The sequence below is a fragment of the Sphaerodactylus townsendi genome, linkage group LG01 (assembly GCF_021028975.2).
Source record: "Sphaerodactylus townsendi isolate TG3544 linkage group LG01, MPM_Stown_v2.3, whole genome shotgun sequence".
NCBI lineage: Eukaryota > Metazoa > Chordata > Lepidosauria > Squamata > Sphaerodactylidae > Sphaerodactylus > Sphaerodactylus townsendi.
This window is the reverse complement of record NC_059425.1, coordinates 188,746,883-188,772,684: the sequence shown is the minus strand read 5'-3', so window position 1 is coordinate 188,772,684 and position 25,802 is coordinate 188,746,883. Positions and strand designations below refer to the sequence as shown.

The 25,802-nt window shown below is 46.3% G+C and overlaps 1 protein-coding gene across 3 annotated transcripts in view; it reads right to left on the bottom strand.

Moving 5' to 3' along the window:
• LOC125435538 (WD repeat containing planar cell polarity effector) overlaps positions 1-25,802 on the bottom strand; it is a 308,331-nt gene that overhangs the window by 108,048 nt on the left and 174,481 nt on the right. For all 3 annotated transcript variants that reach the window (XM_048501735.1, XM_048501743.1, XM_048501750.1), the window contains one exon: positions 21,171-21,234. In XM_048501735.1, coding sequence (XP_048357692.1) covers positions 21,171-21,234 — 64 coding nt within the window. The remainder of the gene's footprint in view (positions 1-21,170; positions 21,235-25,802) is intronic.

Here is a 25,802-nt window from a genome sequence, read left to right as displayed (position 1 = left end):
AATAATAAATAAATAAAAAAACAAAAAAACAAAGAATGTTCCTTTAATTTTTTTTTTAAAAGGTGTAAAAATGCAAAGACAAATAGCATTTTAGGGCAACGAGACACCTTTGGAAGGGACGAGGGAACACGGGTTAAACAGGAAGGCATAGAACTCCTCAGAATTCCGGTACAGTGAATATGCCTGGACCTCGTCTGAAATTAAAAGCAGGTGTGGCTCGGGAAGAATGCATGTCTTGGGGCAAACTAATAAGAATTTGCTATGAATTTTGTACTTCCTCTGTCCATAGGCGAAAATGATTGTCAGAAAGGAGCCCGGGGCAAGTTCTTAAGAGGGTAAAGGTTTATACTGTCAGTTTAGTTAAGATAACAACAGAGAACAAGGCAGTCTTGTTTTTCACCAGGCAGTGAGCAACTTTGTACCTTTTCATTTTATGCTTGTTGTAGGGCAGTGGTGGTGAACCTATGGCACGGGTGCCAGAGGTGGCACTCCGAGCCCTCTCTGTGGGCACGCACAAACAGAGTTGCCCCCCCTCACACATCTAGGCTGGCCTGGGCCGCTGGGCTCGATTATTAGCATTAAACCTAAGACCTAATGTTGGGGAAGCAGTGTAGGTAACCCTGTTAAGTGCTGTTAAATCCCATTGATTTTCATGTGAAGAACTAAAGTGCAATTCTTTACCTGGGAGTTAGCTCGGTTGCTGGCAATGGGGCTTGCTTCTGAGTAAACCCTCCTAGGGACGTGATTCACCCATTCGAAGAGTTGCACGATTGCTTCAAAGCAAAGCCACCAAGTTTACTCCCGAGTAACGCACGCCTCTTAGCCAACCGTTTTTCCTAAATGAAAACCTCAGTATTCAGGTTAAATTGCCGTGTTGGCACTTTGCGATAAATAAGTGGGTTTTGGGTTGCAATTTGGGCACTTGGTCTTGAAAAGGTTCGCCATCACTGTTGTAGGGGTTGATGTCGGCATTAATTGCCTTGCCCAATCTGCTGCTTATGGTAAAGAATGTTAGCCAAAGTGATAAAATTCCCAACAAGAATTTGTAAAATATATTCATGAAGCATCGATGCCACATCCAAGGAGGGGAAGTAAGAAAGGGCTCTAGGGAGTAGGATGGCCTTGTGCCAATGCATTTGCCCTCCCTGGGGCACGTTCCCCTGCAGAGGGGCAGACAGGCCTGCGGCTGCCTGTCACACACACTTACACTGCTGTAGGACCCAGAATTCTGTCCTGCTTGGGCACCAGCGTGAGGGGGAGTGGGTGGGGGCATTCCCAAGAGCTGACGTCAGTCAACTTCTTCCTGAGATTGAGGGCAATCCGGCCCCTCAGACTTACGCCACTCTTTTGGTGGCGTCAGTCCTTTTAACCCCAAGGGGATTCCCAGGGGGCGGGGCGGCCTTTTTCCATTGCAAGTCTCCCCATACCACCAGGAAGTCTCCATGGGAGCAACTGGCGGGTGCAGTCACGGCCGACCAGCCTCCTAGATGGGGCTGTGTGCTGAGTTATACCCAGAGGTGGGATCCAGCAGGTCCTCACCAGTTCCTGAGAGTGGGTTACTAATTATTTGTGTGTGCCGAGAGGGGGTGACTAACTGGGTCCGCTTTTCTGTTAGAAATTCCATTAGGTCCCAAAACCATAAAGTCCTGTTGTTTCCTATGTGGCTGGTTAGCGAAGGTAGAAAATGGGAGATAATTCTCCCTGTTGGGCTGTTTTAAAAACATGTTTTAGAAATATGGTAAAGTTCCTTGTTTAAGGAAAGCATCCTTCTTTTGATTTCTAGAAACAAAATTATTTGAAGGTATTAAGTATTGGACAGGCAGTCAATTAGAGGAGAAGAAGTTGTTTCTGTTGGCAGTAGGCGATAGGACTTGCTAGAATGAGTTTAAATTTTGGACAGAAAGATACCAGCTGGAAATTAGGAACTTTTTTTTAACAGTAAGAGTTTTTTTTTTACAGTAGCAGAGAACTTATTAATGCCCCGCCCCCGGAATGCCCAGCCATGCCCCCGTCGTGCCCCGCCCCGCCCCACCCCATTGGCGCTACGCCACTGTTTGAATCCCACCACCATTGGGAACCTGTTACTAAAATTTTTGGATCCCACCACTGATTATACCCTTCTGAAGGTACGTGGTACATTTCTTAGCATGCTGACCTGACTCACTTTCGCTGTAGTGACTGTGGGGAACTTCTTTGTAAAGCACCGCACAGGCCCCAATTCAGCTTGGTTGCATGACATGGGGGGTGGAGGGGCTTCTGCCCCCCAATAATTCTCCCAGGGTGGACTGACCCTGCAGGTTGTCCCATTTTGGAGCTGCATGAGTTACAAAATGTCACCTACACTTTGGCCTGAAGCTAGCGAATAATGTGAACGAGGAGGAGGAGGAGGAGGAGGAGGAGGAGGAGGAGGAGGAATGATGAAATACCAGGATCTGAGAATGGAAGTCAAGAGATTACTGCCCAAACCAGCAACTGTGGTCCACCCTTTCATTGATAATGACTTCATGTTCCTATGATATAAACTCTGATGTCAGGTATAAATAGCATCAAGGAAACTTGAAGGTGACTAGATGGGTTTTCAAATGCGCTTGCTAAACTTCTATTTCAACATTTTTTTTTGGAAAATGTGAAACTTTTTTAGGCCAGCAATACTGCAAACGTCAGGCTCATTAAGCACACGCAGAATAATGCACTTTCAAACTGCTTTCAGTGCTCTTTGAAGCTGTGCAGAATGGCAAAATCCACTTGCAAACAGTTGTGAAAGTGGTTTGAAAACGCTTTATTTTGCGAGTGCGGAAGGGGCCTCAGTCTATGGAACACAGTTACAAAGAGCTTCAGATCTATAAAATATGAATGTCAGCTGCATTTCTGGGCTAGTAGCTATTTATTACATGAAAACTGGTAAGATTTGTTTGCGATCTACCTGGTTCCAGTTTTTTTGTTTTTCAGTATTCATTTCCATTGTATACCTTAGTCAGTCCTGAACCCACGCTGATTTCAAGTTATCTGATGCACGCTTATCTGTATAAAATATTTCTGGAATTCCAAGCAGCGTTCAGAATTTTCTTGTTCTTTGCTGATCCGTCCATCAGCAAAGATCTGACACTTTTATTAAAGTGTCTGTTCCGTGGGCCTCTCCTTACCTCTAACGGTACAGTGGATGCCCTTTCGAATTGTCAGCAGTTGAAGGCTGGAACACACTACAAAAGGATTTAAAACTAACAACTTTAATATAGCTTGATCCTTGCTGTCATAAGTAGGATTAGCCACGGCCCCCGATAAATGTAGGTGGTATTCATCATGTTGTGTCCTTTTCTCATGCATCTGAACTTTGTGGGAATTGACATCGTTGTTCCATTGACATCTCCTGTGATGCTTTTCAGAAAAAAGAACAGGATTTTTATTATATTGTACTATTATGGTACAGTGTGGTCCTTTTGGTCTGTTGGCCAGTGGTGGGATCCAAAAATTTTAGTAACAGGTTCCCATGGTGGTGGGATTCAAACAGTGGTGTAGCGCCAATGGGGCTGGGTGGGGCATTCTGGGGGTGTGGCTGGGCATTCTGGGGGTGGGGCATTAATAATTTCTCTGTTACTATAAAAAACTCTTACTGTAAAAAAACAGTTCCTAATTTCCAGCTGGTATCTTTCTGTCCATAATTTAAACTCATTATAGCAAGTCCTATCGTCTACTGCCAACAGAAACAACTACTTCTCCTCTAATTGACTGCCTGTCAAATACTTAATACTTTCAGATACTTAATTTTGTTTCTAGAAATCAAAAGAAAGATACTTTCCTCAAACAAGGAACTTTACCATATTTCTAAAACATGTTTTTAAAACAGCCCAACAGGGAGAATTATCCCATTTTCTACCTTCGCTAACCAGCCACATAGGAAACAACAGGGCTTTATGATTTTTGGACCTGATGGAATTTCTAACGGAAAAGCAGACCCAATTGGTAACCCCCTCTCGGCACACACAAATAATTAGCAACCCACTCTCGGGAACTGGTGAGAACCTGCTGGATCCCACCTCTGTGTATGGCTCTTTTGGGAGAACTCTCTCTGGGATACTTATTAGCACTGGAGTCCATCTGTCGAATTCATCAGGATCTTTCCCCCTCATGTTCCTCTTCCTTCACTTCTTACAATAGGTGAGACCAATCAGGCAGTGCTTGAGCATAAATGAACTACATCAGGGGTCCCCCAAGAGGTCAAAATATGTGCTTTGGGGCTCTCTGACAGCTTTCCTGTGGCCCACCAAGTGTTTTTAGAAAGTGGGCCATGCCTGGGAGACTTTTGCCCAGCAAGGCTTGCGACTAGCTGCTGGAGATTTGGTTGGCGGTACAGATTTTTATAAACATTGCTCTGGAGGAAGCTGCCACCAGAGCACACAGCCCTTCACTGAGGCCCTTTCCGCACGGGCCATAAACAGCGCCCTGGGGACGGCAAAAAAGCCGTCCCCAGGGAGCCGTTTGCACGGGGGGCGCTGCTGCTGCTGCTGCGCAGCTGCGCCTCCCTCGCTCCCCCCGAGCGGTGTGAAGCCGTCGTTTTTCCACCTCGCTTCCCCAGCGAGGTTTTTGGAAAACAGTGGCTTGGAAAACAGTGTGCGAATGGCAGCGGCTGGAAGGCGCCATCCCTCCCCCATTTCCCCATCAACTTACCTTCTCTGCAGCTGTCATGCGCGTCGCTGAGACCTGGGGACATGCCCCCCCTGCCCTGCAACTCTGGAGCGGTCACGCAGGGCAGGGTGTGCGTGTCCGCTGGCCTCGGCGATGCGCCGGACGGTTGCAGAGAAGGTAAGTCGATTGGGCGATGGCGCAGCACGGCGCCGTTGTCCTGGTAGTTTCTGGGACCATTTGTGTGAACGGTCCCAGGGGGGTTGGGTCGGCGTCATGTACGCCAACCCAACCCCCATCGTGGCCGTGCAGAAACAGTGACTGAACGTAAGCTGCTGTATGGCTGGTTCTGCCACATTTTGTCACTGAGCCCACCATGCTATTTCATAATTCCAGAAGTTCCTGAAAGCTAAAAAAAAAAGGCGGGTTGGTCTCTTGTTTGCATTGTTCAGCTTTCTAAAAACAGAATATTAATCCATAATATAATTTCAGAAAATCTGCGACTGAAGGGAAAGTTTGGAAATGGGGTCCAGCAATCCTGAGGGATTTCGAGTACCGTTGTCCGACACTGTGACTTGGAGATGGCTCATATTTCTCTGACAGAATAACTGAAGAACTGCAGCTGCGGTTTCTCCTTCAGTTTTGCATCAAAAGAGATGAGATGTGGAAGACTCATGGCTGGTTCTTCTGACATTGTAATTTTTCTTGAAGGCATCCACAGATAAGGATGGGAGGAGAACTGGAGCAGGGGCATAATGAATGGAGTGGGGGCAGCTAATCTTTCTCCTGAGAGGGGCAACCTTTGGGACATGGGACTGGTCATGCTGAGGGAAAGGGTTAAATCCTCTTTTCATAGCACTATCAATCCAATGAAGTTGGGGGCCCACCAGGTTACTTTTACAAAAAATGAGAAATATTGGGGAATCCAATTTTGTCTAATTTGGCCCACACACCTCACTGCCCCACCCCTGCAATGTCATTAGGCAAAGTAAGGCCCTTTCTGCATGGGCCATTTATAGCGGCCCAGGGACGGCAAAAACGCCACCCCTGGGCAGCTGTTCGCACAGGAGGTGCTGCTGGATCGCAGCAGTGCTGTCTTGGCTGCCCTGGAGCGGCGTGAGTGAGCGCTCGTTGAGCGAGGTTATTCTAAAACACCGTCTTCCCATCAGCGCGGTGCGAACCGCACCGCTGGGAAGATGGCGCTTTCCCTGTCCCTTCCACTCATCTCGTCCTCCAGCGTGCTCTGGAGGCCGTCAGGGACCCGCCCACGCTGCCCTCCAACCTCCAGGGGTCGGAGGGCAGCATGGGCGGGTCTCTGACAGCCTCCAGAGCGACGCTGGAGGATGAGGTGAATGGGGGGGGGACGCAGAAGAGGCGGCTCCGTGCGAAGCCACCTCTTCTGCGCCGGCTTCTGCGGGGCCGCTCACACACTCCCGTTAAAATGGCCCCCACCCCTCCACCGGCATAATTTCTGCTGGTGGAGAGGCACCCTTTCTGCACAGCGGCCTAGGAGTTTCCAAAACTGTTTCAACTATCGTTCCAAAGCTGTTTTGAGAACCAGGATGGTGTAGTGGTTAAGAGCAGGTGGACTCTAATCTGGAGAACCAGGTTCGATTCTCCACTCCTCCACATGAAGCCTGCTGGATGATGTTCGGCCAGTCATAGTTCTCTCAGAACTCTCTCAGCCCCACCTACCTCGCAAGGTGCCTGTTGTGGGAAGAGGAAGGGGAAAGGAGTTTATAAGCCCCTTTGTGATTCCTTACAGGAGAGAAAAGCATGGTATAAATCCAAACTTTCCACCTCCTCCTCCTCCTCGGATCTGAATTCAGTATAAGGGAGGTTTATATGTCCATATATGATTTTTTCCTTATTTTCCTGAAAAAAGAAGCAGAGCTTCGCATCACCAGCATATAAATGATGCTTTACTGCAAATCTCTAGATGACTTTCCCAAGAAACTTCTCTAGGAACACTACAGGATTCCATTAGAGGTGTTATAGGTCCAATGTGTCTCGAGTCTGGAGAACCAGGTTTGATTCCCCACTTCTCTACATGAGCCGCGGACTCTGATCTGGTGAGCAGACTTTGTTTCTCCATTCCTCCACATGAAGCCTGCTGGGTGAACTTTGGCTAGTCCTGGTTGTGAGAGGGGAGGGAAAGGAGTTTGCAAGCCCCTTTGAGTCTCCTGCAGGAGAGAAAGGGGGATATAAATCCAAACTCCTCCTCCTCCTCCTCCTCCTCCTCCTCCTCCTCTTCTTCTTCTATTGATTAAATAAATAAAACATGCCTAAAAGCATGCACATCCATGCACACGCATAAGGAAAATGCACATAACGGGAATTATGCATGCAAACAAAAAGTCAACGCCTAGTCAGTAAAGCCCCACTGATTCCAACATTTACCAGTCACCCCAGCGCAGTTCTATATTTTCTCTGGGAAACTCCCCGAGGTTTAAAGGTAAAAAGGGGGACCGCGGGGGATCAAGGGAAAACGAAAAGGTCACAGACTGAAAAACAGGCAAAAACTAAAAAAAGTGCCAAGCTTTGAAAGCAAAGAGCAGAAACCCGGAGTTAATACTGAGAACGGCAGGGAGCCAACAGCGACAATAAGATGAATTAAGAAGACACCACTAAAAGGAAAGGCCAAGAAGAGAGGGGGATTACTGTCGTCAATAGAACCAATATAGCGTGGTGTTTAGCAGCAGACAGAAAGGAAAGTGCAGATCTCGGATATAATGCAAGTCTTATTTTATAAATAATAACTAAGAAGTTTTTACAATGTATTTAGGGAAAAAAATTACATGCAGTCTCTCTAAACATCTCCTTGAGGCAGCTCGTAAGGTAAAAGCAATCCAACAAAATCAGGACCAACAGCATCAAAACAAGCCAAGGCATAAAAACGGCATAAACTCAGCTCAGCGGCCTGAACTGTCCTCCGTAAAACTGTCCTCAGGTTCGAAGTGGGCCGTCAGAGCAGTTTTTAAACCATCAATCCTCTCAATTAAAAAGCTATTTCTTTGGCCTGGAGCAGCAGTGGCGTAGTGGCTAAAAGCAGGTGCACTCTGATCTGGAGGAACCGGGTTTGATTCCCAGCTCTGCCGCTTGAGTTGTGGAGGCTTATCTGAGGAGTTCAGATTAGCCTGTACACTCCCACACACGCCAGCTGGGTGACCTTGGGCTAGTCACAGCTTTTCGGAGCTCTCTCAGCCCCACCCACCTCACAGGGTGCTTATTGTGAGGGGGGAAGGGCAAGGAGATTGTCAGCCCCTTTGAGTCTCCTACAGGAGAGAATGGGGGGATATAAATCCAAACTCTTCTTCTTCTTAAAGAAGAGGAAAACAGGTTCCAGGTGAGACCCAAGGAGGGGGGATGTTTCAATGGTGTGGTGCCACCAAGGTCAAAGCTTGTCCCTGACAGCCACCGTCTCACCTTTCCAGGCAGGGGGTCAGGGCAAGACTTGGGATGTTAGAGCTGGTCTTTCAGGTACTGTAGCAACAAGCAGCAGAGGGGCTCAAAGGTAAAAACCAGCATTTTGAAGTTCACCTGGACACAACCAGCCAACCAGAGGTGAAACTAACCCTACGGCTGCATCGTGCAACCTTGAATAACAGCCTGGCGGCAGCATTTTGACCAACTGATGTTTCCAGACCATTTACAAGGGTAAGTCCTATACCAGTGATGGTGAACCTTTTCGATACCGAGTGCCAAAACTGCAACCCAAAACCCACTTATTTATCGCAAAGTGTCAACATGGCAATTTAACCTGAATACTGAGGTTTTAGTTTAGAAAAAATGGTTGGCTCCAAGGCATGCGTTACTCGGGAGTAAGCTTGGTGGTGGTCAGTGGCTTTGCTTTGAAGCAATTGAACCACGACCCTAGGAGGTGAATCACATGGGTGAATCGCGACCCTAGGAGGGTTTACTCAGAAGCAAGCCCCATTGCCAACAACCGAGCTTACTCCCAGGTAAAGGATCACGCTTTAGTTCTTTGCATGAAAATCAGTGGGATTTAACAGCGCTTACCTACACTGCTTCCCCAAAACTAGGTCTTAGGTTTAATGCTAATAATCAAGCCCAGCGACCCAGGCCAGCCTAGATGTGTGTGTGGGGGAGGACTCTGTTTGCGCGTGCCCACAGAAAGGGCTCTGAGTGCCACCTCTGGCACCCGTGCCATAGGTTCGCCACCACTGTCCTATACAAACCACACGGCCATGGTCACAGAATGGGTCACCAGGGCCAGATCCAGCTTCCCGAGGAATGGCCGTCACCGGTGTTAACTGCTTCTGCTGGTTAAAAATCACTACGTGCCTCTGAGGAGATCTGAGCCTCCACCTGTAGTCTACCTTTCCCAAGTGGCAAGCCAGCTCACTCACTGCGAGTGAGACTCTCTTTAGTGAGACTCTCTCTAGGCCAGTGGTGGCGAACCTTTGGCCCTCCAGATGTTATGGACTACAATTCCCATCAGCCCCTGCCAGCACGGCTCTAGGCTAATTCCTCAAGCAGCTTCTTCATGGAGCGACAGCACCTTAGTGTTGTCGGGAAGGAGTTTCTGTTTATTATCCGCCATTTATGAGCCCTGAACTCTTAAAATCTGGGCCGAGCAGGTTCTGACACAAACCTTAACCATCTGCCCTTCCATAAAAGAGCTTGTAAAGTAACAGGTCGGGGGGAAAACGATGAAATAAAAGCCATAAAAGAGGAACGAACGGAGGTTTAAATATAAATAAAAGTATATCGAAGAGATAGAAAAAGTGCAGAGAAGGGCAACGAGGATGATTGAGGGACTGGAGCACCTTCCTTATGAGGAGAGGCTGCAGCGTTCGGGACTCTTTAGTTTGGAGAGGAGACGTCTGAGGGGGGATATGATTGAAGTATATAAAATTATGCATGGGGTAGAAAATGTTGACAGAGAGAAATATTTCTCTCTTTCTCACAATACTAGAACCAGGGGGCATCCATTGAAAATGCTGGGGGGAAGAATTAGGACTAATAAAAGGAAACACTTCTTCACGCAACGTGTGATGGGTGTTTGGAATATGCTGCCACAGGAGGGGGTGATGGCCACTAACCTTGGTAAATTTAAAAGGGGCTTGGACAGATTGATGGAGAAGTCGATCTATGGCTACCAATCTTGATCCTCTTTGATCTGAGATTGCAAATGCCTTAACAGTCCAGGTGCTCAGGAGCAGCAGCACCAGAAGGCCATTGCTTTCACCTCCTGCAGGTGAGCTCCCAAAGGCACCTGGTGGGCCACTGCGAGTAGCAGAGAGCTGGACTAGATGGACTCTGGTCTGATCCAGCTGGCTTGTTCTTATGTTCTTATGTTCTTAAATAAATGCAACGTATATAATTAACTTCACAGAGGCGCGATGTTCTCTTGAAGCGCGCTTACTTCGGAAAGTTTATCAAAGGGCCCGCATCTTTCTAATTAGTTGGAATAAACTAGATGATTAGAGCTGTACGTTAAAAAGCATTTAAAAAGTCCACCCTGTTTCTTTTTGCATAATTAAGAAGGAATTTTTTTTTACAACCTATAAAAGGAGAATGTAATTGTGCAGTTTAACATACGATTTAAATATCAAGATCAAACCAGAAGGGCAAGAGGCTTAATAGGATAAATTATATTAGCAGCCGGTCTTAAAGCTTAATTTAAACAGATGTCTTCATTATGTAAAAGAGCCGAGCGAATGTGACCCGCGAAGGTTTTCTTGCTATTGTTTTTCTCTCTTCAAAAACAATAAAATCTGCGATGGAGCCACAACATGCTGGGAGATTAGGGAAGCATTATAGCTTTGACTTCGCTGCCCCATTGTGCCGCGAGATCTTATAAGACAAGAGCTTCCCCCCGGAGCTTGACCACATGGCCTCTTAAGATGGCGCTCACTTTGCCCTTGTGGCAAACTGTGTTGGCAAGACTGCCGAAGCACAGACCCCTCGTTTGACGTCTGAGTCGTCACATTTCAAGGGTAGCATGCAGAATTTGACATTTTTCACATAAAAATGGATAAAAGGGGAGGTAGATGGAGGCTATACACTGAAATCTGGCTGGAGTATGTCATGACATCCACCCAGAGGTGGGATCCAGCAGGTTCTCACAGGTTCCCGAGAGTGGGTTACTAATTATTTGTGTGCTGAGAGGGGGTTACTAATGGGTGATTTTGCCACGTGATTTTTGCCTTAGTGACGCCCCTCCTCTCAGCAGCAGCAGCGCCCAGAACATGAAGCCGTCTAGCAGGAGGTGCACCGGCGTGCGTGGCAGCCTGCGCCTGCGTGCATTCGTTTCCCGCCCAAGGACCGGCACAGTGGCTGCGTCCTTGCCACAGCCCCGCCCAGGAATGCCTGGCCACGCCCCATTGGCGCTACACCACAGTTTGAATCCCACCACCATGGGAACCTGTTACTAAAAATTTTGGATCCCACCACTGCATCCACTCCGTGGTGGGATTCAAATAATTTAACGACCGGTTTTGGTGCTGGGATTCAAATAATTTAACAACTGGTTGTTTACAAGCACCATTTTAACAACCGGTTCTGTCAAAGAGGTACGAACCTGCTGAACCCCACACTGCATCCACCTGTCTCAGAAGCCAAAGTTAATTTCTGCAGGGTGCTGACCCCACATAGTGCTAGAATTTGGGCTTTTTAATACTGAGATAGCCCTGACTTGGATGGTCCAGGCTGGCCCGATCTTGGAAGCAAAGCAGGGTTGGCTCTGGTTAGTGCTTGGATGGGAGGCCATCGAGCAAGCAAGCAAAGAGTCGCTATGCAGGGACAAAGGATGACAAACCACCTCAGCTCCTCCCTTGTCCTGAAAATGCTCTGGAGTTGGCATGTCAGCTGTGACTTGGTGGCCCTTTCTACCACCAATCCTAAGATAGAGGCGTTCAGGATAGAAGCTCAGGGAAGCAGTGGAGTGCTTTCACTTTTTTTGCTTTAGGATCTACTAGTCCAGACTTTCGGTGGAGCTTGATATGAGCACTCCAGAGGTTATGCCAATTCCCATCCTAGACCTCTGTTCGCAACCTAATGCCATCAAATCAGGAAACCATGCTGTTTGGAGGCAGTACTGCCATTGAAAGAATTTAATACTGTTCAGTTTATTTCAGTTCCTATCTAATCATCTCAATTCACAAGTCAGTCATCACATTTTAACACACACACACACACACACACACGAAATAGCAATAAAATGGACCTTAATAGTCAGTGAAAACATGAAACATTTGAGAGAGAATCTTCCGTATCACTTATTACTTATTTCATCTAATATTCTACTATTCAGGTAGCATCCACGGATACATATATAGAATAAACAATTATGTACAGCTTTACATATAGTCCTTTTCCATTGTAATCCCCTTTGATGGTATTACGATCATGATTATGATTATTTTAATTACAGGTGGTGTTCTTAATCTTTATTGTGACTTTATTGTTTTATAGTTGTTGATTATATTTAGACTGGATCTTGTTTGTTGTTTTTGAAATATGCATGTTAAGCTACTATGACCTTGGTTGGGAAAGACCGGGGTAACAATTTTTTTAAAAAACATAAATAAATAATAAACAGATTTCTCCCAGCTGATCTTAGTCCTGGGAGCGATTGGGCAATTTGTCTTGGACAATCACACTATCTTTTTGGGAGCAGAGGAAAAATTTTAAACTGCTGCCATCTCTTAAACTTTGGCCATTTTGTGCCTGTTGTGTGCTGTGCTGCTCCAGAGGTTAAGAGCAGGTGCACTCTAATCTGGAGGAACCGGGTTTGATTCCCGGCTCTGCCGCTTGAGCTGTGGAGGCTTATCTGGGGAATTCAGATCAGCCTGTTCACTCCAACACACGCCAGCTGATGACCTTGGGCTAGTCACAGTTCTTCTGAGCTCTCTCAGCCCCACCCACCTCACAGGGTGTTTGTTGGGAGGGGGAAGGGAGTTTGTAAGCCCCTTTGAGTCTCCTTACAGGAGAGAAAGGGGGGATATGAATCCAAACTCCTCCTCCTCCTCTCCTCTCTTCTTCTTCTTCTTCTTCTTCTTCTTCTTCTCCTCCTCCTCCTCCTCCTCCTCCTCCTCCTCCTCCTCCTCCTTTGTGTCTTTCAGTAAACACCCTGCTTGGATTATGGTAGACCCTGGTAGGCAGGCTAAATCTTACCTGAACAGCACTTCACAACAGAATGCGCTGACATATTCATTCATTATTAATATCAGCTAGCCTTTCCTCTGTCCTTTTGCCCTGGGGGCTGGTTAATAAGGGGGAGCCACATTTGGTCACTGGTGGCAGGGAGTTCAGAAAAGGTAACATTTTTACCGTTCTTTTGAGTACCATGCAGTTTAATATATTTGTTTATTTTGAACTTCTTTCCCTTTCCTCGTTTTAATTGTGGGTGTTTTTCGGGTTTGTCGAGCAGTCGAGAAAAGAGTCTGTTTCCACATTAGGATATAGTCCTGAATGAATATTAGAATTATCATTCGTTTTGACATGTTGCCTTTGTCAAAACCCTCATGTTGTGCATTACTGGACAAGGTGCTTTGATACAAGAGCATTTATAGTTCATTGGACAACTATCACCAACAGGGGTGTAGCTAGGGTAAACGGAGCCCGGGGCAAAATCTGAGTTTTGCGCCCCCCCCCCGCATATGGGCAGCATCCCTCCCCCACCACGACCAAACAACATTTTTTGTACCAGGTCATCTCAAAGTCACCATCGCATTATAGAACATGCCCCAACACACAAATCTGAACACACCTAGGGCTCCCTAGTTTAAACAACATTGAAAGTGAAACAGCGGCCCCTTCCGCACATGCAGAATAATTCACTTTCAATCCACTTTCAATGCACTTTGCAGCTGGATTTTGCTGTGTGGAAGAGCAAAATCCACTTGCAAACAATTGTGAAAGTGAATTGAAAGTGCATTATGCTGCATGTGAGGAAGGGACCAAAATCACTTTTAATGTTGTTTAAACTACAGAGCCCAGATTCTCCTTTTAAATCCACCTTAAGGGGATACTCTGGGCTCCCTAGTTTAAACCACATTGAAAGTGAAGCTGTTTCAGGGTAGATTCCCCACCTCAAACAGCATCATTTTCAATGTTTGTTATTGTGGGTTTTCTGTTCCTAATGTTTCACCTGCATCTGTGGCTGGTATTTTCAGAGGTGTATCACAGAGAGAAGTCTATTATACACTGTGTCCAGCCTTCTCTTATAACAGAGTTCTCTCTGTGATACACCTCTGAAGATGCCAGCCACAGATGCAGGCAAAACGTTAGGAACAAGATCTACCAGACCACGGCCACACAGCCTGTAAAACTCACAACTACCAGTTGAATCTGGTTTTGAAAGCCTTCAACAATACTTTCAATTTTTTTTTAATTAGAGTCTAGATTCTCCCCTTTAAATCCACTCCAAAGGAGGAGGATTTAAAGGGAGAACCTGGGGAAAATTCTGAGGGTGCCTGTTTGGGAGCAATGTTAAAACTAACAGTACCAAATTTTTAGGCTATCTTCAGAGACTCTCCTGATGAAACCACCCAGGTTTAGTGAAGTTTGGTCTAGGGAACCCCAAAGTCATGGACCCTCAAAAGCGTCGCCCCACCTACCATTAGCTCCCCATTGGAAACAATATGGGATGGGGCACCCTTTGGGGCCCATAACTTTGGACCCCTGAACCAACCTCACCAAACTCAGGAATAGTAGGAGATTATCCTTATGATACCACCTAGCTGAAATTCAGGGGTCCAAAGTGGACCCTCAAAATGGTAGCCCCATTTACCATTAGCTCCTATTGGAAACAATGGAGTATGGGGTCACCCATTTTGGGGTTCCATAACTTTGGACCCTGAACCAAACTGCACTAAACCTGGCTGGTATCATCAGGGAGAGTCAATTGACAATAGTTTGAAATTTTGGTGCCGCTTAGCCTAAACACTGCGCCCCTGCAGGCCAAAAAAAATGAAAACCTGAAAAATAGAAAAAAGCCACAAACTTAACTCCAAGGTAATTCTTTTGGTGCCCACCACAAGGTGGCGCCCAGGGCACATGTCCCCGGATGTCCCCATGGTAAAGCAATTTGGATCACCACAATTACTACTTGCCTTTGCAAACCAAGGCCATACCTCTTTTCTCTTGGTAAAATGGCCGACTGAGCGGAAGTGGGCATGTCTATTTCTGGAGAGAACTTTCCTCACTGTTATTTTAAATCCAGTCACAAAGGGCTATTCCACAATCACCAACCAAGTCAGGGGGGGAGCGGGCCCCCTTCTCCGGTGCTGCTGGGTTGTGAATCTGTCTGGCAGCTGCTCATGATCAGCAAATGGGATCTGGGTGAGGGAGGATTGCAGCCCACGTTTCTTGGCTGGCTAGCACCAGCAGGGGGACCAGGTTCCGTGTGGGTGGGCACAGAGGTGGGATCCAGCAGGTTCTCACAGGTTCCCGAGAGTAGGTTACTAATTATTTGTGTGTGCCGAGAGGGGGTTACTAATGGGTGTTTTTGCCACGTGATTTTTGCCTTAGTTACGCCCCTCCTCTCAGCAGTAGCGCGCAGAACTTAGAAGCAGTCTAGCAGGAGGTGCACCGGGTTGCGTGGCAGCCTGCGCCTGCGTGCATCCGTTTCCCGCCCGAGGACCAGCGCAGCGGCTGCGTCCTTGCCAGAGCCCCGCCCAGGAATGCCCCGCCCCCTGAGTGCCTGGTCACGCCCCCATCGTGCCCCGCCCCGCCCCATTGGCGCTACGCCACAGTTTGAATCCCACCACCACGGGAACCTGTTACTAAAATTTTTGAATCCCACCACTGCTGTAAAGTCATGCTTATTACCCACTGCCGGCTCTGCCCCGCCCTTGCCCCACTCTGGCGCAAAAGTCACACCAGGACCGTGGCATCTGCTCCGTGGGTGATTGTCCTCTGACTCCTTTATCCAATTGATTTGAAACCTGGGGAGTCTTTAGAAAACAGGGTAGAGCAAGTTCCCATGCACATTGGTAGTGAGAATTCTTAGTACTATACCAAAAAGTGCTTTTTATACCCAAATACAGAGGTGGGATCCAGCAGGTTCTCACCAGTGGGTTAGTAATTATTTGTGTGTGCCGAGAGGGGGTTACTAATTGGGTCCGCTTTTCCGTTAGAAATCCCATTAGGTCCAAAAATCATAAAGTCCTGTTGCTTCCTATGTGGCTGGTTAGCGAAGGTAGAAAACGGGATAATTCTCCCCGTATTAAGTTTTAAAACATGTTTTAGAAATAGGGTAAAGTTCCTGTTTAAGGAAAGTCTCCTTCTTTGATTTCTAGAAACAAAATTAAGTATCGAAAGTATTAAGTATTTGACAGGCAGTCAATTAGAGGAGAAGTAGTTGTTTCTGTTGGCAGTAGACGATAGGACTTGCTATAATTACTATAATTTTTTTTACAGTAAGAGTTTTTTACAGTAGAAGAGAAATTATTAATGCCCCGCCCCTGGAATGCCCACCACGCCCCCGTCGTGCCCCGCCCAGCCCCATTGGCGCTACGCCACTGTTTGAATCCCACCACCATGGGAACCTGTTACTAAAATTTTTGGATCCCACCACTGCCCAAATACTACATGCCTGTGAATAATGTTATCTAGACTCAGAATCTTTTTTAAGGCAATGAAGACAGCAAACAGTTTCTGAAACAATCATCAGCAAGTCCCTGCCCGTCTCCAGTGTTCACACGACTGCCAGAAACCAAAAGGGTTTCGTAAAAAAAAACTGAACAGCAATCTGCGGTCTCCTTAAAAGTGTCAGTGCATAACAGTACATCGAGTAATAGTCGGGAAATTAATTTATTGCAATAAAATCTTTATGGCTTCTGCAGCGTTCTGGCCTCTCCAAAAGCAATAAAAGAGCAAAGCAGTTTAATTACAGGCTTAACTCACTCTTCAACAGACCCACGAGAGAGAATTAAATATTATCCACTATGCATTTCTCGTCTTTAAAAGCATTTCCCTCATTCCAAAAGGGAACTTTTAAAAGAGGGGGAAAGGTTTGATGACCCATAGATTTTTTATCAGGATTTTAAAAAAAAGAATTCCTCAGAAAAAATGGCCCATTGGGCTTATAATATCTCTAATGGAATCCTGTAGTGTTCCTAGTGAAGTTTCTTGGGAAAGTCGTCTAGAGATTTTCTGTAAAGCATCATTAATATGTTGGTGATGCAAAGTGATGAGAAAGTTCTGAAGAACCGGGACTAGCCAAAGTTCACCCAGCAGGCTTCATGTGGAGGAGCGGAGAAACAAAGCCTGCTCGCCAGATCAGAGTCCGCTGCTCATGTAGAGAAGTGGGGAATCAAACCTGGTTCTCCAGACTTGAGGCACATTGGACCTATAACACCTCTAATGGAATCCTGTAGTGTTCCTAGTGACGTTTCTTGGGAAAGGCATCTAGAGATTTGCAGTAAAGCATCATTAATATGTTGGTGATGTGAAACTCTGCTGCTTTTCAGGAAAATAAGAGGAAAAAATCATATATGGACATACGAACCACCCTTATACTGATTCAGACCCTTGGAGGAGGAAGAGGAGGAGGAGGAGGAGAAGAGTTTGGATTTATACCATGCTTTTCTCTCCTGTAAGGAATCTCCAAGTAGCTTATAAACTCCTTTTCCCTTCCTCTCCCCACAACAGACACTTTATGAGGTAGGTGGGGCTGAGAGAGTTCTGAGAGAACTGTGACTGGCCGAACGTCACCCAGCAGGCTTCATGAGGAGGAGTGGGGAATTGAAACTGGTTCTCCAGATTAGAGTCCACCTGCTCTTAACCACTACATCATGCTGGCTACTCTGGCAGCGGCTCTCCTAGATCTTTCATGTCATCTCCTACCTGATCTTTTTTAACTACTAGTTAGTCAGTCAAGTCTTTATTGTTTGAGCCATTGGCTATAACAATACAGAGATACATGCAGTTAAAACATTTACATTAAAACAATAACTTAGTTTTACATTAAAATATAAATTATTTGTATTCGAAATTTCTAAATTAAAATGCCCCATCAAATACTTTCCACGTCAGATGTTTTTGCAGCTTCTTCAGCTAGCCTAAGTTAACCTCCAGTACTTTGGAACATCAGTTCAAACAGCGCTTTAAATACTTTGCTCGTAATTTCCTAGCCGCCAGGGCAAAGAGAGCCATCTTGTAAGAAACATAGGAATCAATATCAGATAATAAGAAAATCAGTTAATAAGAAAATTTTTTAACTACAGATATCAGGGATTGAACCTGGGGCTTTCTGCATACTAAGCGGATGCTCTACCACCATTGACCCATAGTCCCTTCCTAGTGGACTCTCTGAACAAGAGTAAGGAATGAGCTGGGTACGGAACAACTAAAGTTCAGTTCAGACAAGACTGAGATGCTGTTGGTCTACAGTAATACCACATGCCAATAAATGGTTAATAATACATGCCAAGATGAGAACGAACTCTTCCTAAAGCACAGGTGTCAAACTCACCGCCCTCCAGATGTTATGGACTACAGTTCCCATCATCCCCTGCCAGCTGCAGGGGATGCAGTCCATAACATCTGGAGGGCCGCAAGTTTGACACCTATGTCTAAAGCAGGGGTAGGGAACCTGAGGCTCGAGAGCCGCATGCGGCTCTTCTGCCCTTGCACTGTGGCTCCACAAGCTGAGATGCCAGCTTCATTCTTTCCTGCCCTGCAGGCCGGCGGGCGGGCGCACCAACTGCCCATGGACGGCTGGGCTGCAGCGGAGCCTCGCCTCGCCCATTAAGCGGGCGGCGCCGGGCGATCGGGTAAAAGTCGGTGCCGGGTTCATCCTTGCCTGCCCTGCAGGCAGCAAGGCAGGTGCACCAATTGCCCGTGGCCAGCTGGGCAGTGCCGCGGGCTTCCCCTCTCGCCCACCCCGTTCGAGCAGGGTGGGCGCTTTCCCGGCTGCTGGCAAGGCCAAGCCACTGGCCCCATCCTTGCCCGCCCTGCAGGCAGCAGGGCGGGTGCATCCATGCACTTCTCAGAATGAGTGGAGTAAAAGGTAAAAAAACCCAATATATACAGTGTTATCTTTATTTTAAATGTCAAAAATTATTTGCGGCTCCAAGTGTTTTCTTTTCCCGTGGAAAACGGGTCCAAATGGCTCTTTGAGTGTTAAAGGTTCCCTACCCCTGGTCTAAAGGATCAGATTAATTTATAGATCCATTTCCACGGATGGAAGCTCAAGTTCTAGATGACAGGTGGAGATATGTCTATTTTCCCAGGCTCATTATGGGAGCCATTCTCAACCTGTGGGTTGCGACCCAGAGGTGGGATCCAGCAGGTTCTCACAGGTTCCTGAGAGTAGGTTACTAATTATTTGTTTGTGCCAAGAGGTGGTTACTAATTGGTGATTTTGCCACGTGATTTTTGCCTTAGTGGATTGCAGCCCACGTTTCTTGGCTGGCTAGCACCAGCAGGGGGACCAGGTTCCCTGTGGGTGGGCACAGAGGTGGGATCCAGCAGGTTCTCACAGGTTCCCGAGAGTAGGTTACTAATTATTTGTGTGTGCCGAGAGGGGGTTACTAATGGGTGATTTTGACACGTGATTTTTGCCTTAGTGACGCCCCTCCTCTCAGCAGTAGTGCGCAGAACTTGAAGCAGTCTAGCAGGAGGTGCACCGGCGTGCGTGGCAGCCTGCGCCTGCGTGCATTCGTTTCCCGCCCAAGGACTGGCACAGCGGCTGAGTCCTTGCCACAGCCCCGCCCAGGAATAAATCATTTAATTTATTACATTCCAAATTCCTTCGGAAACTAATGGGGCTCCCTAGATGTGTGCCTTATGCTGCGTTGTGCATTGAGATGGGCCAAACAACTCTAGAAACCTTGGCATGGATAAGGGCCATAAAATATTGGCTGCATATACATTTTCTAGTGCAGGGGTAGGGAACCTTTAACACTCAAAGAGCCGTTTGGACCCATTTTCCACAAGAAAAGAAAACACTGGGAGCCGCAAATAATTTTTGAAATTTAAAATAAAGATAATACTATATATAGGGTTTTTTAAACCTTTTACTCCGCTCATTCTGAGAAGCGCATGGATGCGCCCGCCCTGCTGCCTGCAGGGCGGGCAAGGATGGGGCCGGCGGCTCGGCTCGTGGAGCCACAGTGCAAGGGCAGAAGAGCTGCATGCGGCTCTCGAGCCGCAGGTTCCCTACCCCTGTTCTAGTGGGATCCAATAGCTATATTCCCTCTCTGTTATCAGATCACTTTATTTCAGAATGGTACACTTTGATCTTTAGAAAGGTTGAAGCTGTTGGTTTCCCCTTGGAATCACTCCTTATGCTCACAAAGGTGGAAGCCTTCAGACTAGTTAAGAATAGGCTCTTGGATCTTGATTTTCATAATTTGACTCGTGCTGCCAAGACAACCTGTTCTCCGACTACATTATTAATCCCAGGCGAGCGTGGAATTATGGCAGCATATCTTCGTCTGCTGATTAATCCCACCCAGAGGAGAGCCTCGGCTACTGCAAGATGTAATGTGCTTCCATCAGCTCTGCTGGAGGGAAGATTTAAGAATATGGAACGTTCAAAAAGAGTTTGTTCATGTGATAGGACTACGGTTGAAACACTTGACCATTCTTTGTTTCTATGCCCTAAATACAATAAGATACGCATGAAATACATGAATTCCATTTTCTTGAAATGTTCTCAGTGGCATGAGTGTTATAAGATACCCAATCTCCTGAACAGCTCTGATGTGCTCTTCTGTGAAACTGTTGCAAATTTTATACTGGAAATTAGTAATTTTAGCAATTTTAACTGTATTTCTTAACCTTGTTTTGTTTTAAAACTTTGTCCCGTTTTATATGCCAATAAAGGCTTGTGTGTTGGTTACTAATTGGTGATTTTGCCACGTGATTTTTGCCTTCGTTACGCCCCTCTTCTCAGCAGTAGTGCACAGAACTTGAAGCAGTCTAGCAGGAGGTGCACCGGCGTGCGTGGCAGCCTACGCCTGCGTGCATTCGTTTCCCGCCCAAGGACCGGCGCAGCGGCTGCGTCCTTGCCACAGCCCTACACAGGAATGCCCCGCCTCCGGAATGCCCGACCACGCCCCATCGTGCCCCGCCCAGCCCCATTGGCGCTACGCCACAGTTTGAATCCCACCACCATGGGAACCTGTTACTAAAATTTTTGGATCCCACCACTGCCCCCACCCCTTTGGGGGTCGAATGACCCTTTCACAGGGGTCGCCTAAGAATCTCTGCATCAGTGTTCTCCATCTGTAAAATGGATAAATGTTAGGGTTGGGGGTCACCACAACATGATGAACTGTATTAAAGGGTCGTGGCATTAGGAAGGTTGAGAACCACTGCATTATGGTATTTGATTGTTGCTTGTGGTTCTCATATTGGGCTGTGCCATCATAGATGGTTGGTAATTTTAAAAGTGTACCGGTTCTTCTTTGGTTACAACAGTAGTGGCATAAAAAGACAATAAATATAATGGTCTATTTCTACCACCATATTTGGGCCCTAATGTATAAGTTATGCTGACTCCCACTAACATTCTCCAGCCTTGACACTCAACTCACCCGTTGGCACATCGTATTCTAGAAGGAACTCACCATAAATAAGTCACGGGCACCCATATCAACAGCAAGCAGAAAAGCCTTTTCAAATCGTTGATACCTGCAAGGTAAGGAGAAAGACACAATACAATTCAGAGTCTGATCCCTTTTCAGTTTAAAGGAAGAAATGCAATCTGTTACCCAACCCCACGTGGCATGTACTGAAAGGCTAGGCTGACCAGACGTCCCGCTTTTGGCGGGACAGTCCCGCCTTCACACAATTTGTCCCGCGTCCCGCTGGTTATTTCCATTGTCCTGATTTTTGGGAGGCTGCCGCACTGCCTTCTGGGGCGCAAGGCAGTGCAGCAGTCTCCCCCGCGCACGGCTGCATGCGCACTGCCTTCTGGGGCGCTGCCGTTTCCCGCCCTGTGACAGGGCGGGAAACGGCAGCACCCCAGAAGGCAGTGCGCTCCTGCAGCTGCCCCGTCCCGGTTCACAAAGGTGACCATCTGGTCACCTTATGAAAGGCTGATGGCCAGGATAGCTAGCTCCAGGTTGGGAAATACCGAGAGGTTTTGGGGGGTGGAGCCTGAGGAAGGCGGGGTTTGAGGAGGGGAGACACTTTGACGGAGTATAATGCCTCTGAGTCCACCTTTCAAAGCGGCCATTTTCTCTAGGGGTACTGAGATCTGTTGCCTGGAGATTTGATGTAATAGCAGATCTCCAGCCGCCACCTGAACTTTGGCAACGTTCCTGACAGCCCACAGTGATGGAGGGGAAGTCACATCCGGCAGGGGTTGACCTGAAGGGCAGAAGTGGCTCTTCTCGGCTTTCGTGCTCCAAATTACGCCCCCCAGCTTGTGTTTTAATGTCTGGTGCCCCATGTGTTTTAATGTCTGGTGCCCCATGTTCTCCCAGTTGTGTTTTAATGTCTGGTGCCCCATGTTTAAAATGCTGGGGGCAGGGGAGGGGGCCTTTGGAAGAAGCAAAGCGTCTGGCCACTTTCCCCCAAACTCCCCTAATGAAAGCAAGGGTGCATTTGCACGTGGTATGATGATCAGACCTGCAGGACAACCAAGCCACATCTATTGGTAAAACACAAGAGATGCAATCCGTCCTTTTAAGAAACATAGATGACATATTGCATATTTGTATAGGATGACATGTTGCTTAAGCGGGAGAACAAAATGACAGAATTTGGAATATTTTGGGCATGGGAAGAGATTTTACAGATATCCACTGAGCCATAAAATCATTGAAAAGGAGACTCTAGGATTCAAACTGTGGCGTAGTGCCAATGGGGCTGGGTGGGGCATTCCGGGGGCGTGGCCGGGCATTCCGGGGGTGGGGCATTCCTGGGCAGGGCTGTGGCAAGGACGCAGCCGCTGCGCCGGTCCTTGGGCGGGAAACAAATGCACCCACGCGCAGGCTGCCACGCATGCCAGTGCACCTCCTGCTAGACTGCTTCAAGTTCTGCGCGCCACTGCTGAGAGGAGGGGCGTAACTAAGGCAAAAATCACGTGGCAAAATCACCCATTAGTAACCCCCTCTCGGCACACACAAATAATTAGTCACCTACTCTTGGGAACCTGTGAGAACCTGCTGGATCCCACCTCTGCTCACATCTAATTGACGAATCACAACTTCTTGAGATCATGCTGAGAGGTATGTGAGAGTCCTGATTACTCTAAACAACTGAGCTGGGCAAGAGCTAGCTGATGCAACGGAGGCCGTAGTAACTCTTTCACTGCCACCTCATAGGATCTCAAACATCCTATAAGACGTTCTTGTACCTTTGTCACGAGCGCACTGCCAAATCCGCTCTAGTCATCTAAGCCTCTGATGAAAAAATCATACTGACTCCAGAAAATGTTTTTAGTGGCTGGTTACAACCAACAAGCTGTCTTAGACATGCTCATTGGCCATGTAAGCATATTCCTGTGCTGGGCTGATAAAAGGAGGAATATTTTCCTCCTCATCTTTAGTCTGAATGCACCATGTTTAGAAAATCATCTCTAGCAGACTGGCTGTGCCTCCGTTTTAATTATAAACCTTTCCTTATAAATGAAGAAGTCTTAGAACCTGCCTCATCAAGAAGTCCAGTGAAGGATGATGTGTGATATGTAAATGAGAATTTAAAATCCTTCTAAAAGAAGACAATTGGAGTAATGAATATTGGAAACAATTTGCATGTAATCAAATCCAACGAAAATGAAGTTTTAATTTGTTCAATATTCTGAGATGCGTATGCAAATTTGGTATTTGGAATACCATTCGAGCATTTACTTAACATCACGCAATTGTATTTAAGCATCTGAACAGATGACGAAAATAGGTTAAATCAACTACAACTACCAAACGTTTACTTCGGGGCTTACATGATTACTTTTAATTCAGTTATTTCATTTAATATTTCAATTTAATAATTTACTCCTTCATTCATTTTCTAGGCAGCCTGCCCATTTCTTAAGCACAATATTATTAATTATTCATAAGAACCAATTTCCTCACATATTCTCCTATCAGCTGTTTTTTTTTGTCAGCCGGAAACAATAGGCAGAGTTTTACAAACTCAAAAAAACCAATTCTCCTTTATCTGCAATGTATAATTTTTTTTAAAGCTAAGAAAACTAAGAAGGAAGAATGGTTTTAAACTGTGAGAATTAATAAATTATGATGCAATATCACCTCTATTTAAAAGAAAAGGAAAGATGGCAAAAAGTCTTTGAATGTTGGTGGCTTAAATTAATATGCAATATAAAATACGGCTTCCATAAAAGAATTAAGAGTAATTTTAGAAAGAATGGTCAAGAGAAATCTGTGCTCCTATTTCTAAGTTTAGTGCCATCCTAAACAGAATGCCCTTTTAAACCCACTAACTCCAACGGTCAAAAGGATATAACTTACTGTGTTAGATTGTTGTTTGTTTTCTTTATTTAAAAAAATTCTGAGGTACCTCTCCAGAGATCGTGCTTGTGGAAGCTTACAAACGTATTTTCAAATAATCCTAAAGCCGCTGTGTTTTAAAAAGTGGGGCATCATGGAGTGTTTTACATTATGTCCTTGTTAATGCGGAGAAATCAGGTTTCGGTGGAATTTCTTCTGCGCTTTTGAACAGATAGAAACTAAAATGTGGTCAACTTGTGGATTTAATTCCAAGTCAAAACTCCAGATCACTTTGCGAGCTGTGGCAGAACTTGTCCAAAATACTGAACACACAAATCTGCCTTAGACTGCCTTGGTCCATCTGAGATAGGGCCCTTCTGCACATGTCGAATAATGCACTTTCAATCCACTTTCAGTGCACTTTGCCGCTGTGCAGAATAGCAAATTCCACTTGCAAACAATTGTGAACATGGACTGAAAGTGCACTATTCTGCTTGTGCGGAAGGGGCCTCAGGGTTGTCTAATCAGACTGGCTCTCCGGTGTCTCGGGCAGTGGTATTTTGCATCACTACTGCTTGGCCCTTTCAACTGGGGCGCTGGGGAATAGAACCTGGGACCTTCTGTATGCCAAGCTAATGCTCTACCCCTGAACCACAGCCCTTCCCTAAAATGAAGCTGCCTTTTATTGAATCAGACCATCCATCCTCCAAGGTCAGTCTTGTCCACACAGACTGGCCATGGCTCTCCAGAGTCTCAAGCAGAGGTCTTTTTTTAAACAGAGATGACCCTTGAATTACTCTACTCTCTCTCCTATTCAGAGGTATACAAGTTATTAAAACGTCGGCTCTTAGATCAGGAATTTGCTAACTTATCTCTAGCAGCTAAACAAACTTGCTCTCCTACGCAATTCCTAATTTCATTTGAGCAGGGACGTATGGATCACCATTTATACTCTTTAACCAATCCCCGCTCAAGGAGTTCTCGCCATTGCTAGATTTAATGCAGAGGTGGGATCCAGCAGGTTCTCACCAGTTCCCGAGAGTGGGTTACTAATTATTTGTGTGTGCCAAGAGGGGGTTACTAATTGGATCCGCTTTTCCTTCTCCACACCCTCACCTCCCCCTCTCTTCTTCTTTCTCATAGCCCGGAGCTTGCCGGCTAGTAAGAGGAGGGACCCTTTAACTACTGTTGGGTCCAGGGGACTCTTTAGTTGTTTCTGTTGGCAGTAGATGATAGGACTTGCTATAATGAGTTTAAATTATGGACAGAAAGATACCAGCTGGAAATTAGGAACTTTTTTTTACAGTAAGAGTTTTTTACAGTAACAGAGAAATTATTAATGCCCTGCCCCCGGAATGCCCGCCCCCACCCCCATCATGCCCCGCCCAGCCCCATTGGCGCTACGCCACTGTTTGAATCCCACCACCATGGGAACCTACTAAAATTTTTGGATCCCACCACTGATTTAATGTCATGCCCCTATTAAACAGCAGGTTCAATAACCTAGAAAAATCCAAGAGGCTATGCAGCTGCAACCCCAATCAAGTTGAAACACTGGCTCATCACCAGTTACTACGCTGTACTAGATTTGCCAGAATTAGATCCAAACATGCCAACTTATGTCCTCTTTTTCAACCTGAGCTAACAGATCTGTTCAGATTGTTTCTCTTGTTGAATAATTCCGATTCAGTTTTTTGTGAAGAGGTAGCAAGTTTTCTCATGGAAATCATTCAGAGTTTGTAACAGTTTGTATTTATTTGACGTCCTTTTGTGTGTTTTAATATCACCACTGTTAACTGGGTT